This window comes from Oreochromis aureus, linkage group 13 (assembly GCF_013358895.1).
Source record: "Oreochromis aureus strain Israel breed Guangdong linkage group 13, ZZ_aureus, whole genome shotgun sequence".
NCBI lineage: Eukaryota > Metazoa > Chordata > Actinopteri > Cichliformes > Cichlidae > Oreochromis > Oreochromis aureus.
In genome coordinates, this window is record NC_052954.1 from 18,866,371 (window position 1) to 18,880,293 (window position 13,923).

Here is a 13,923-nt window from a genome sequence, read left to right on the forward strand (position 1 = left end):
GCACAGCTAGCCCAAAGTTTTCCCAACATTTCTTTCCCCCACTCCTAAGGAGGTGCGGCGTGAAAAAGGAGATTAGCATACAAAATTAGAGGCGGGATGATTTTTAAGGGCAACTTGCCTCATGCCCTCCACCCCCATGGTCCTACTCTGTCTGGACAAAGTTAATTAAACTAGTATTAAACAGTGAAGAAACTTCCAAGCGCTCAGGAGTTAGGGGGCTCTTTGAGGATTACCATGATGAGGGAGAGAATGGGAGGTATTTGTTGAGGCGAAATTGAGAAAGGCGTGATGGAAGGAAGAGTATGCTGGAAAATTTTCTATTCTCGTTGGTATCCGAACCCCAGTGGGAGGAATGTGAAGCGTAATGCTGTGTTTACTCCAAACAGCGGGGTATTACTGTCACAAAGAGTGTGTTAAAGAAGGATGAGTACTTTCTCCAGGCTGAATGATAGACAGGGTTGACGGATTTATTATTCTTTTATGGTATTTTAATAGTAAACAAACCACAAAGGAAACTAACAATACAGCAAAACTAGGAAATGCTTTGCAATAAATTAACAATGTACAGTACAAAGTGCTTCATTTTATGTACAATTAAATACATGAAGAGGGGGAGCAAAGGTCACAATGAGCCAAATGACAGGAGAGAAAATTCAAAACTTGACACTGATGGGTGTTTTATATACAAAGATTACTGACAGGTTCATATATATATAAATATATATATAAAAGTTATTTAAGCCACAATAGCCACATCTACCATTCAGCTTTTAAGATTCTGTATCTGCATGAAAATAAATACATGAAGTTGTGGAGAATTTTGAAAGCAGATAAAACCTCTTCGAATGCCCAGTGACTTTTCAAGATGTTGTAAAAAATATAAAAAATATATCTTAAATACATTTATTCCTAACCATCTATAAATTTGTTAAAACCCTTCTCATCTCCTCTATCTTGTGGCTTTATACACATCCTGTTCTGTTTACTTTTAAAACACTGTGGACACTGACGACGGTCTGAGATCATCATTTTATCCAAAACAAACTATCTGACAAAGAATCTGCCGGGGAGCTGCAAGAAATCATTAAGATGCTCAGTGTTTCTTCCTCAGTCTGAGGTTCTTCCTGCGGCTACCGGCGCTCTCGCTTCTTCCCCTCTGACCTCCTTTTTTCACACAAAAGTACTTGGTCACTGTCTTTCTGCACTGCTCGCACTTTACCGCACAGCACCAGTGAAATTTACAATTACAACTCGACACCATCTCAGCCTTACGCTCCTCCACAGCCAGGCCGCACTCCCCACATAGTCTCTTGCAGCTTCGCTTCTCCCATTTGCTCAAGTTCTTGCCTTTCTTTAGGCACTCGCGGCCCTCAGTTCCAGGCAAACCCAGAGTGCGATTTTCCAGGCAGTAATCGGGAGAGTCCTCGAGGTGGACCAGCTCCTTACGGGAGATGGAACTAAAGGTCTCGGCGATGGCCCCCTTGCTGGCCGCGCTGTTCCCCGCTCCTCTCAGAAGGTCTACTTTCAGCGCCCTGTGGTACTTCTCCTTCAAGTAGTTCCCCACCTCTCTGAACTCTGGCAGCTGCAGCCAGCAGGTCTGAGTTGTGCAGCTTCCTGACACGCCATGGCACTTGCATGTCCTCTGCATGGTTCCCTTCACAGCCTGGGCACACAGACACAGTTCACGTTATCAAAATAAATAGGAATAGTTCACTGCATTAAAGAAAGCTGTGTTTTGCTCTGAGTTTTGTGGAAAAACTGTCAAAACATAAAAAACGTAATTGTGTGTTGGTGCACGCATTTCCTGCAAATTCTTGATTGACGTGTGCTCAAATTAACTGATTGTATTCTCAAAGTTTTTCAGATAAAGGCATGAATGCGCTGAAAAGGAAGAAATGATAGCTTCGAGGTCCATCGCAGAGTTCCTTGTCATCCATTGTGTTTCCTGACTTTAACCAACACAAAACAGCTGCCGATTGAAAAGCGGTGTTTTCTTTCCGTGAAGAGGGGATGAACTTTCTGTTGAAGTGAGGCTGAATCAAAGTTTCACATCGGGTCGCATTGTTCCTCGTAGAATAAATAGAAGTATTTATTTAGCATGTTCATTATCAACATGTTTTCTAGTGTGAGAAGACCCAATGGAGAGTCCCATTGAGTGGAGAAATGAAAAAGGAGGTTTTTTTCTCTCTCTTTCTTTCCCCATTTTTTTCTGTTACAATGATGCTCCAGGTGCCATGGGGATCCCAGGGCCCAACAGGGGGGAGCAAAGGCACCGTAAACAAAGACCACTTCAGCTGCACGCCTGTGGTCCCCTCAGACTCCCTCGGGGCCAAACAAAGACCAACATAAATGTGGGATCCTTATTGCAAGAATAAAACTAAACACTTATTTTAAAAAAGCAGAATAATACAGAATGCCGTGCAATGTCTGGCTCCCCAGGATCTCTAATTAAGCGTGCACCAGTGATCCTGAGATTCTTGAGTTGAGGTTTTGTCATAAGGAGCATTCAGCACTGGTAAATAGGCCCTTCTGGTACACCGAACACGCTGTTATTATTGGAGACGAGTGGCACCTCACTTATAGCGACGTGAAAGGGATGCTTGGGTGGCACACTCAGCGTAATTCTGCGCAGGGAAAAATGATTCAAAAGGTGCTTTACAATCTGCAATCAGTCGGAGGGCCGTGTAAGATTCCTACATTTTAAGCCAGGATGCCACCCAGTTTAAATAAGGGGTGGTTAATTAAAGCCCTAATATTGCATGATTGTACTGCATCTCATGCAAGATGCTCGTTTTTCATTTCCAAGTTGATCGGGTAAATTAAGAGGGCATACTGTACCTTGCGCCCAGCCTCATTGTTATGGAGATTCATGGCTGCCCGTGCATCCTGCCCAGTCTCCAAGGCATCAACAAACTGTTTGGAGATGGCCTCACCAAAGCCAACATTGTCACTGCAGCCACCCCAGAGCCACCCGTGACCACCTATAAAACAAAAAGAATGAAATTACTGGAATCGCTTTAGGAAGCGAAAACTGTCCTTTCGCATGTCATGTACGCGTTCGTGTTTCTCTCTTACCTCGTTGTCCATTTCTGCTGTCATCACAGCCGCAGTTATCAAAGTCTCCAAGGCTGCAGTTCCGGGTTAGGGTGTACATAACGCCAGCCGAGCTGATGGCGTGGACAAACGCTGTCTCTCGATTTGCTGTCATCATCAGAGAAACTTGTTAGCTATCTTGTCTAATAAATTCACACAATTATACTCCAGTTGCTTCCTTCCACTAAGTTAAATTAACTACAGAGAGAGTTTAACTTTATGTATTTTGTGTTGTTGTTGTTGTTGTTGTTTTTGTTTTTAATGAAAATTATTTTGAAAAAAAATCCCGCCTTCGTGCCAGGAGAGTAAAACCCTCACTGACAGTTATTATAAATATTCTCTAAATTAAACTAATTTTATTTCATATTACCTAACAAATCTGTCTCTTTGTGTTTGTGGATCTCTGTATGTAGAGGCTGTGATTCGGGGTCTTACTTGCCTCTGTAACAATCCCAAATCTTTGGACTAAGCAAATATTTGTATGACACAAAGAAGACAAAAAAACTCAAGCATAAGAAATAAACCTGGAAAAAAAAATCAAAAGCACACAGATTTATAACACTTTTTAACTATCTTTGAAAATCTGCCATCTTTGCCATGAGCTGGAATCTGGCCTCGTAGGCGTGTGGGAATATTTGGGATGGCGTTGAGTTGTTCTGTGGGGGGGGTCAGGACTTACCACTGCGCAGGCTGCTGTGAGTGGATAGCTGCAGAGCTCGCTCGGGGCAGTTCCAGCGGTCCCATGCAAACTGGTATTTGCACTCCTCTATGCCACTCTGAGCTCCTGCTGCCACGCTGCTTGAGTAGATCAGGTATGCCTGCATTATAATACAATGCACATTTTACAGCAACAGCAGCGTGATTTCACAACATGGTATCTGCTGTGATTTCAGTACCAGGATGCATCCTACCTAACAAGCATTATATTATATTTTTAGGAAACATGGTTGAACGAGCTTGATCAAGTACAGGGAAAGTCAATTGCTGCTATCTGTGGGACTAAAAGATTATGAGGGACTGGATCAAGGATGTGTGACTTTCATATTTGTTAGTGTTAAATCCACCGCTTTCATGTCACTTCTTATCAGTGCAAAATTTAATGTTACTATGTGGAGTTTAAAATGTGGAAGAAGCAGGTATAAAGTGGTTACTCTTTAACAGACAGATTAAATAGATGATATCTGTCAGTTATGTGACAAAAACACTGTGAAGCGGCTCAGTTTGCATGTGAAGCTCTCATCAGCTGCAGTAAAGTCTCAAAGCGCCGTCTGTGCGGGTTTCGCCTGCCGCTCTGCTGCTTGTTCGGACTGTGTGAATGATAATATAACTAATATGTCTCAAGTGGCCTTCAGGGAGATGGAGTACCACCTCTTTCACAGGGGTCTGGATCACTAATGATGACCACCCACTACAGCAGTGCCTGCTCTTGCCTCTTAACACATTCAACCCTCAGCTACACAGAGCCTTTAAATAAGGTCAAGTGTACGGTTGGGGGGGTAAAGAAAAAAAATCACAAAAGTCCAAGAATATCACAGATGTAGCGCCATTGTTCAACGCAGACAGGTACCAGAATTTGTCCCTAAACTTGAGTTAAGATCTCATAAGGAGTGTGATTTTTTTCTCTTCCCTTTCTCTTTTGTGAAAAACAGAGAGGAGAGAAGATCAAAAGAAAGTTGGCTTACCTTGGGTCCAGTCATCAAGAAATTATTCACTGACCTGGAAAAGGAGACAGCTTATTCACCCAGGGAAGCTCAGTGTCCTCCACAAATTCCTCTGCTAATTCATCTCTCATTAGTGCACTTTGTAACATGTTAAACTATGACACCGGTGGGTATTCAAACTTTAGTGAACCACACTACTGAAAGATTTTTTTAAATGTGGGAACTGATGTGGAAATGTTTATTTTATTGACTTAATCAAGAAAAAAAATCTCATTGGTTGGTGGATTTTAGTTTGTTAGAAATCTCTTTATAAATGCCCAGGAGGTTCCCAGTTAATTACTAAAAACAATGACGAATGCTTAGCATTTTAAATGTTAACAGGATTAAAATTACAATGGATTTTGGTCCAGATTATTAGTACCAATCTCAGGGAATTTTCAAAACCTGGCAACCCGCAAATCGACCTCATAAACGGCTTATATTTAGCCAACACTAAGTGCTTATTAACCACGTTCAAACCCAATAAGCCCTTTATAAAAGGTTCATTATTAAATAATTCTATTAAATAAATTGGGCTTTTATTTTTCGAATAAATAAATGAATAAAAGTTCCCCGCGTGTGTTCGGTTAATCCTTTTCAGTAGGCTATTTGGAGCGGACATCATAGCCAAGAAAGTGGCTAATATTTCATAATAAACCAACTTACCAGCAGCAGGTGGACCTCATGTGAGTCAGGAGAATGAAAATGTAATAAAAAACCTCCCAGTGCATGAACATCCTGACAGGTGAGGGGAGGGAAGAGACGGCAACTCGTCCAAAGCTGCAGACGGCGTGAAGATGGAGAGGACACTGAGCTACCAGCACATGAAACTTCACCAGGGCTTCCAGGATTCAAGGCGGGGGCTCTGAAATGGAGCTGCTCTCGTCCCAACAAGAGATTATCTGCTTAATTAAAGATTTTCCCCCTTCTTACTCTCTTGGCCAATCAGAAGTATTGCACCAAGGAGAGACTGAAATGATCAAAAGGGCACCCTGGGCCTTCAGGGCCGGGCAACGGTAGGTTCCCTGCCTTCCTTTAAGAGCAAAGGCAGATCTGTTTAATCCTTTAGGAAAAGTGTAACAGTGATCCCTTGAATTTCTGCGCAGAGAAAATGTTTATTTAGGCTATCGAAAAGCAGCTGATTTGTCGGGGATTAGCTGGAGGATAGCCGTTTGTCAGTTTGATGGGACAACAGAAAACTTTGGTTCACTTTAACAAAGGTGTGATTGAATCAGTGTATCTGTCATGGAAACTATTACTCAAGGAAATTTAACAGCGCCGAGCGAGTGTGTAGTTTCATACAGGGTCAAATACTCCAGTGATTAGTGATTGTTTTTATTATTATTATTATTTATTTATTTATTTATTTATTTATTTATTTATTTATAGGAGAGTTAAAGCAAAATTCTGCAAATGAATTATGTTTGGGGGGTTTCTTTCTTGATAGATGCATTCTCAGAATAATGTGCGATGACGTGCTGCAGGGTGCTTGGCGATGTTTATTTTGAGTGTTTTGCAGGTTTTCCCCTAAAATTTTCTGTTTATTTATTTTACTGATCAGTACATTTTTGTTTACTTGCCTGCTATATTTGAACAGCCACATAAAAGGTGGATTGTGACAGAGTGAAGGCCAAGCCACTGATCAGATATAGGACATTTGCATCGCTAATCCAGACGGCCCTTTCCTGACACTGGATAAAGGGTTATTCCCCAATAACCTCGTCTGACCTTTAGGTCCCTTTCCTTTATCTGAGGCAAGACTTTTGCGATCTTCTTGTGTGCAAATTGGGATTGGGGGGGGGTGTCATCATGAGGGACTTCTGAGGGATGTTTTTGGATTAAGATTTAAAAAGAACTGACAAGTAAGATGAGATGAAATCAGGAACCATACTCTTGCCTTAGCTTCTTTTTTTGTTTTTGTTTCTCCAAACTACATTTATTTTTTCTTGTAAATGAATTGGTCCTTATTTGGCATTTCTATGACCACTCAAAGAGCTTCTTTCACCCTTTTTTTTTTTTACTCCAAGTCATATTCACCGAATCACATTCACACAAGCATTTTTTCTAACATTTGTATACACCCCACTGCATTGGGGGCAGCTCTGGGTTCAGTATATTGCCCAAAGAAAATTTCACATGCAGGCTCGAGTATCCGGGGATTGAATCACCAACCATTTGATGGACAAGCCACTCAACCTCCTGAGCCACAGCCACCTCAAACATAGAGTTCCTCATTTTTACATGTGGTCTCCCAACTAGGTACTAACCAGGCCCAAGCCTGCTTAGCTTCCCAGATCAGATGAGAATGCTTAGGGTAGTATGACCATAAGCTACAACAAGAAGTTTGTTATTCCTTACCTGAAACAAACTTCTATAGGCCGGGACTTAAGTGTGTGAAGGATAGGGGGGAAAGCACATTTACTTGGATATAATGATCCAATATAACTTTATTTGTAAGTTAGATTAAATTCAGAGGTGTCCCACACAAATGCTGCCTTTGTCTCACAGCATGTTTGCCTGCATTTGGTCCCCCTGCCACAGTAAAAAAGAACAATGTCAAAGTTTAATGGAGCAGACACGTAACGCTGCAAGCAATGTTCAGACCATATCTGAAAAGCATGTCAAATGTGTGACCTGCAGATGGATATGATCCAAACTCACACAGCTATCAGCAAAGATAAGGGATTTCTATAAAGGTCATTTTCACAGAATCCAATATGTGGCACTGAAATGTAATACTTTATGTATTCGAGTTTTGGTTGTTTTTTTTTTATTTAGTTTTCATTCACACAGTTCATGTTTTTGTCAAGTCATATTATCTTTTTTTTTTATTTGATAAGTGCATAATCTTCTTGTCTAAAATAGCATTTTGATTAGCAACATATACTTAGCTGCTTTTGAGTGATTCTTAGTATAGTTAGTATAAAAATAAAAAAAAAATAAAAAAAACAGCACTGGTTGTGATTCTTGCTTTTATTTAATTTTGTAATAGTTTTACAGTGCTCCAAAAATTTTTAAAAAGTGTCCTTTCTGGTGTGCAAAGAATTTGGTGCGTGCTTAAGGTTCATACATACAAAAAACAACAAAAAAGTATCTGAAAATCAAGAACAAAGTGCGTTTATCAGTGTCGCAAATCATCCTTAAAAAGAGACTGATTTGGTTGTCTGCAGCTGGAGGAAAGAAGAAGCAGGTCTCTTGATTTTTGTAGCATCCTTATGTGCAAATGGTGAGGTTGTCTTTAATCTCCAGTGGACTGATGGAAATCAATAAGGCAAATGTCAGCAGTAGAAATCATGAAGCTGATAACCCCGTGCATCCATACAACAAACATGGTGTCCAACTGACTCTGCTCTCGAGGGTCTAAAAGTATTTTTTATGTTTTTAAAAGGAAAGAAGAAAAATACACAGATACACTAGATAAAAACGATCTTGAGAAGACCACCCGACGAGTAAAATGACACCGTCTTGATACAACGTTGTGTCACTTGCAGCTGCTTGACTCGTTGCTGCCGTCACCAGTTCGCTGCATCCGAGCAATGATTGTTTCTTTGGGAACCGTCTTTGGGTCTTTGGCCAAACCCAAAGAGCACATGAGGTTTAAAAAGGCAGTGGTGAGGTTGAGTCTGCTGCCAAACTCACTTGCAGCATAGTCGTAGGGGAACGTATGGTGGTAGTTATGGAAGCCTTCTCCTGAAAAGCAAAAAGAACTTGACTTCAGAGCCATAGCTTCAGTGACGAGGGCTGGTGATGATAACTCATCACAGAAAAGCAGTAGGAAGACAGACACTGGTTGAAGCATGTGAAGGATAATTTGATGCCGAGTACACTCGTTTTTCCATTTAAAAATCTTGAAAAATAAATAAATAAATACATACATCTGTAATTTACAAGCTACCAAAACAAAAACAAACAAAAAAAAGCATCTACTTTCAGATTATATCGCACTGAAACTGGCACAAGATGAAACTGCATCCTGCATCTAAGCCTTCACAACTGTGCTGCAGAGTTTTAATGCCATCAGGAATCTCAAGCTAATCAGACAACACACATTTGTCTGTTAAGCTAAGCACCTGTGATTAATATCCTTTTACTTGTGAAAACATTTTCTCATTATATTTATACCTTGATTACAATAAGTCTGGCACCTTCTAGGTCATTATGATCTTGACTTCGATGTTGTAAAGTCATTTGTCTGCACCATGGAAAAAACTCCGTGATCATCTCTCTCTTCTGTAGTCTTTCAGGCCTGTCGCCGTTGTCGAGCTGGTCAGTACATTAGTTCTTACTAACATGCTAGATTTTTGATTTGGCCTCTCCTAATTTTTTTTTGTCCTCTGAGGTTTAGTTTTGGCTTTTCGGCCTATATCTCTTTGAACCTTAAATTGAGGGTTCAGCTAGAAGATATCAAACTGAAGTTAAACACTTGGAATCAGACTCCATAGCTTTTATGTGCTTAACTTTTAATGAAATAAGAGCAGGCCTCACCTGGCCTTATCAGTCAATTCTCCAATTAATTTAGATTTTCTGAAAATGGGAGCCTGTGTACAAAAATGACTGCAATTCCCAAACAGTTAATGCAAAAATTGTCTGTTTAACCCACTGAATTCAAGCTGAAAGTCTGCATTTCAGCTTTTTGAAATCTGCTGTTGTGGTATATACAGGTTAAATTGAGAAATTGTGACACTGTCCATACAGTTAAGGACCTGACTGCAAACAGTAACTTTAATGAATTGTAAAAAGAAAGAAAGAAAGAAAGAAAGAAAGAAAGAAAGAAAGAAAGAAAGAAAGAAAGAAAGAAAGAAAGAAAGAAAGAAAGAAAGAAAGAAAATTTTACCTATGGCACCGAAAGAAACAAACTTGTTTTCCCTTGGGTTGATGTTCTTGTTATAAGGTCTGTTGCCCCACGTGTGCAGCACTGTTTACAAGCCAGGTGGCATTTAGGAGTGCAACATATCTCAGGAGTCCAGGGACAAAGCACCCAACAACCAAGGATTCACCCCAGAGGTACCAGGGAACCAGCGTGGGCACAAGGAACCAGAAGACTAGCACAGACACCATGTAATGTCTGAAATAAATCATCAGATAGCATCTCATGCATCCATTCTTACTTGGCTACAATTTGTTTGCAATGAACAATTTTTTTGGACTAGTTTCAAAGACGCACAAACTCTGAATGGTAATTGGACAAATTCTTACATAGCACTTTTCTACTCTCCCGGAGGACTCAAAGCACTTATACATGTCTCACCCATTCATTCAGCACTTTGTTTTTTACTTTTCTATGCTTAAGTGCTTTCTATGTAACATCCACATACATACTCGGGTTAGTATCTTTTCCAAGGCAGGCAGACTAGAGCAGCCAGGGATCAATCAAACATAGCATGAAGAGCACCAACATCATCATTATTAGGGCAACAGCTTCCTCAGTACCTCTGACCAGGTCACTGACTATCATTAGCAGTGTAAATGTTTACTAGTGACCAACAAGTTAACATTACTGAATCAATTCAAGGCCAAACTCACTTTTCAACATTGTTTTGCAGCAGTCAAGCTCAGAAACAGTAATAAAGTATGTCTGTGTAGGTTCTCAGTCATCCAGGTCATGGTACTCTAAGGAGCTTGGAAAGAAAGCAACTGGACTACCAATAAAGTATGAGGTGCATTATTGCACGCTGTGGCTTGTTGTTGATTGAATGAGTCTTGCATAACTGTACTTTTTTATTACCCAAATCAGTGTCTGCATAAGGCTTGCTCACCGTTTCTGGAACATAACCACTTTATCTGTCGTCAGGTCAGACAGGTTGAGTTGCTGTTTCTTTTCAGCGCAGTCAGGATGTTCTTGGACCAGGAGCCAACCAATGTGGGAGAAGAAAAATCCCCGTGAGGCATTGTGGGGGTCTGCGTCTGTGCCTACATATTTGTGGTGGAGGTGATGGTCCCTCACCCAGTCATATATGTTCTTCTGCATACACATAGACAGGGAGAAGGCATGAAGTATATCTCAGACTTTGGATTTTATTTCATGTACAAGTGTTCAAAAAAAGCATCACATCCGCAAAATTAAAAAGTGCAAATATTTCATCTTATTTCAAAAGTGTACCTGCAGCTGAGCTATAAAAGGGGAGAACATGTAACACGCTTAAATCTTCTTTACCTGAAATGCCATGGAGTTGGCAAAGGCAAGAAAGACTTGCAGGGGAAAGGAGGCCTTGTAGGATCTGTGGCTCCATAATCTGTGTGCGCCAGCAGTCACACCAAGAGCACTGAAGACGTAGCAAAATGCAGCTGGAAAGGAAAAATAATTTGATTCATGAGAGCAGAGTCAGTTGTAAAGTGTGTTCTTTTTATAAAATGACAGGCTCAGCTCGGGATTTGAAATTTTTCTAATTGATTGCCATCAGTCTTCTGGGAAAGATGCCCACTGATGGCAGAACTTAAAATTCCAGTCTATGCACATGTAGTTCTTATCATAACACTTTGGTTCATAGAAGAGTGATCTTTGCAGGCAGATGGGACAGTGGGGACGTGCTGGCCTACCCTCACACTTTTGTTGTTCTAAAACTGATGAATGCCACGCCGTTTACAATCAGATGCCCATTTGAACACTGATTACCTTCGTCTTCCATAGTGGAAAAAATGTTCGACTCACCATTGCAAAGGGAGGGTAAACTCATGTAGGTCAACAAAGTTGAGATTGGTTAGAAATTTAAAAAGCACTTGATTAACAGATCAGCAAGTGTGAACACCTCTGCAAAAGCAGTAGCCAAATACTTTTCCCGTGTGGAATTACATTTCATGTTTTTAAATGGCCATTCAGTTATTTAAAACGTGTCAGGTTGGCTTTCTTTTTTATGATATTTAGTTTGAAGATATGCAGATATTGTCTTTTTATCATGTGCCAGAGGTTACTTTTTCATAACACTTTACCCTGAAATTTATAAAGCTAGAGAGGATCAGCCTCCGTTATTCCCATATGTAATCGTACAACCAAGCATGCCCCTGGATTTCCTGAATACTCACTCCATGCAAGGCTTGAAGGCGATGCGGAGGGAATGAGAATCAGTCCGTAAAGTGCTCCCAGATGTAGGAGGCTAAACGCTATGATATTGCTCCATATTAAGACTGTCGGCGGTTTCCATGGTTTCTCTTTATAGGTAAAGTCAATAGCATCATCTACCGTACTTGAGTCTGTCCTCGCATCTCCGTTTTGCTTCTTGTCAGTCATTTTTTATTTTTTGCAAAGAGGACCCTGTCATAGCACCTCGAAAACTACACAGATGTGATCAGTAAAACGCGCACACAGTCTCCAGCTACAGCGGCGAGCTCCGATCGTGTCTGTAGACACTCTTATTCTTTTGTTTGTCGTTCACCGCTTAGGTTACGCTAGTCATTTTAATTAGTAACTTATTATGATGATGAGAGGGGAGGGTCCACGTTAGACTACGGTGATTGAGGTCCCCTTGACTGGATTGTTGCCATCTGCGTGGGGTGGGATAGTAATAGGGGAAGCTGGATGCCTGTGCAATCTCTGCAGGGCAGGGGTGGGGGTACTCCGGGCCTCAAGGGCCGGTCTCCTGCAGGTTTTAGATGTGTCCTTGATCCAACACAGCTGATTTAAATGGCTAAATTACCTCCTCAAAATGTTTTGAGGTTCTCCAGAGGCCTGGTAATGAACTAATTCAGGTGTGTTAACCCAGGGTGATATCTAAAACCTGCAGGACACCGGCCCTTGAGGCCTGGAGTTTTTCACCCCTAATGCAGGGTCTAAGTATCGCCTCATGTTACCACACTGATCATAGTCAAAATGCAATACTAGTAAAATTTTTTAAAAAAAAATGTCAGCGCATATAATTTCCACCCGTAAAACCATACCTGTTTTGGGGGTTATCTCATTGTTGCCGTTCTACTGTGTCTGTTGTTAATTTAATGTTTAACTGTCTTGATGCTGCTCATGAAATTAAAGGCTTGAAAGGTATTACTTTATTTATTTGAGTAAATACCAAAGTCCATGGATTTGTGTGTGTTACTTTATGTGTGTTACTTTCCATTATTTAATTAATGGAATGAATGAATTAATTAATTAACTGTAATTGTATTAATCAATTAATTAATTAATTGGGGGGGTATCTCAAACATGCACTATGAAAAATGTCTGAACCTTTTTGTGCTCATTATCACATCTACTTTATAGGCTGTACCACGCATTAACAGAAGTTGATTCAAAGTGCTTCAAAGACATGGACATTTGCATTTGAGGTCTACAAAAAAAACCAGTTTCATAATACATGAGAACCTGGAAAGTGTACTTTGCTGCATTAATTAATTATTTTGGAAAGTTTAAAAAAAAAATCATAGTGATTTACTGTCATTAAAATGTGTAAGAATGTGCAAATTGATGATTCATCGTGATGATGACACATTGCTCTCCCCTACATTAAATAGTATCGGTGATACTGATGCTTTTATAGTTTCAAAGTATCAGTACTGACATTGGCAATACTGGCACTGCATGTTCTGTACTTGATGTCCAATTAATACAAACATTTGTAACATGGCACAATGTCAACTGAGATTGTGTGTGTGTCTTTTGGTCTCTGTTGAGCTGGACACCAAGGAACAGAACAAGTAAATATTTGGTTGTTTTCAGGTTCGTATCTTGAAGCAAAAGTTCAGCTTCTGATGTGAGTATGGTGGTTAGGCTGCAAATGGAAACACACAACAGAAGGTGGTCTTTTGTCATTTGCCATTTTTTTGTGTCTTTTTATCGCTGTGTAACTGATTTCAATTGAAAGCCTGTGCCCGCTAGTACCTCTTGCCACGAGTTCCCAGAATCCTTTGCGGTTTTACCCCTGAATGACGTCACATTTTCAATCTCTATAAGAACAGTGATAATAAAAGGGCCCAGACACCTGTCAGGAGAGCTGCAAGACCTCCTCCTATAAGGACTTTGGTAAAGCACAATCTGTCAGAGCAGAGTAATAACCCCCCCAGTGCTGTATTTAGAGGTGTTTTATGTCACTCTAGGTCTGCTTAGTCTGATAATGTGAATGTCGATCACCATTAAAATTAGGATTTTTCCACTTTTTAGTTTTCAGCATTTAACGTGGATATATCTGGGGACTGACAGTTG

General features: G+C 40.4%; 2 protein-coding genes across 2 annotated transcripts; both read right to left on the reverse strand.

Annotated features, from left to right (window-relative positions):
* Positions 1 to 294: 294 nt before the first annotated feature.
* wnt8b (wingless-type MMTV integration site family, member 8b) lies at positions 295 to 5,827 on the reverse strand. The gene is made up of 6 exons (XM_031735207.2): positions 5,460 to 5,827; positions 4,776 to 4,809; positions 3,773 to 3,911; positions 3,076 to 3,201; positions 2,839 to 2,981; positions 295 to 1,663 (listed from the first exon to the last, which is right to left on the reverse strand). Exons 1-6 carry the CDS (start codon positions 5,528 to 5,530, stop codon positions 1,094 to 1,096), a joined length of 1,083 nt encoding a protein of 360 aa, XP_031591067.1. The 5' UTR covers positions 5,531 to 5,827; the 3' UTR covers positions 295 to 1,093.
* A 1,952-nt stretch (positions 5,828 to 7,779) lies between these two features.
* On the reverse strand, positions 7,780 to 12,177 carry scdb (stearoyl-CoA desaturase b). Its single transcript, XM_039622157.1, is given in 6 exon segments — positions 7,780 to 8,483; positions 9,628 to 9,698; positions 9,700 to 9,858; positions 10,550 to 10,755; positions 10,948 to 11,078; positions 11,814 to 12,177. Coding segments are annotated over 6 exon segments (981 nt in total). The 5' UTR covers positions 12,019 to 12,177; the 3' UTR covers positions 7,780 to 8,274.
* Positions 12,178 to 13,923: the final 1,746 nt, after the last annotated feature.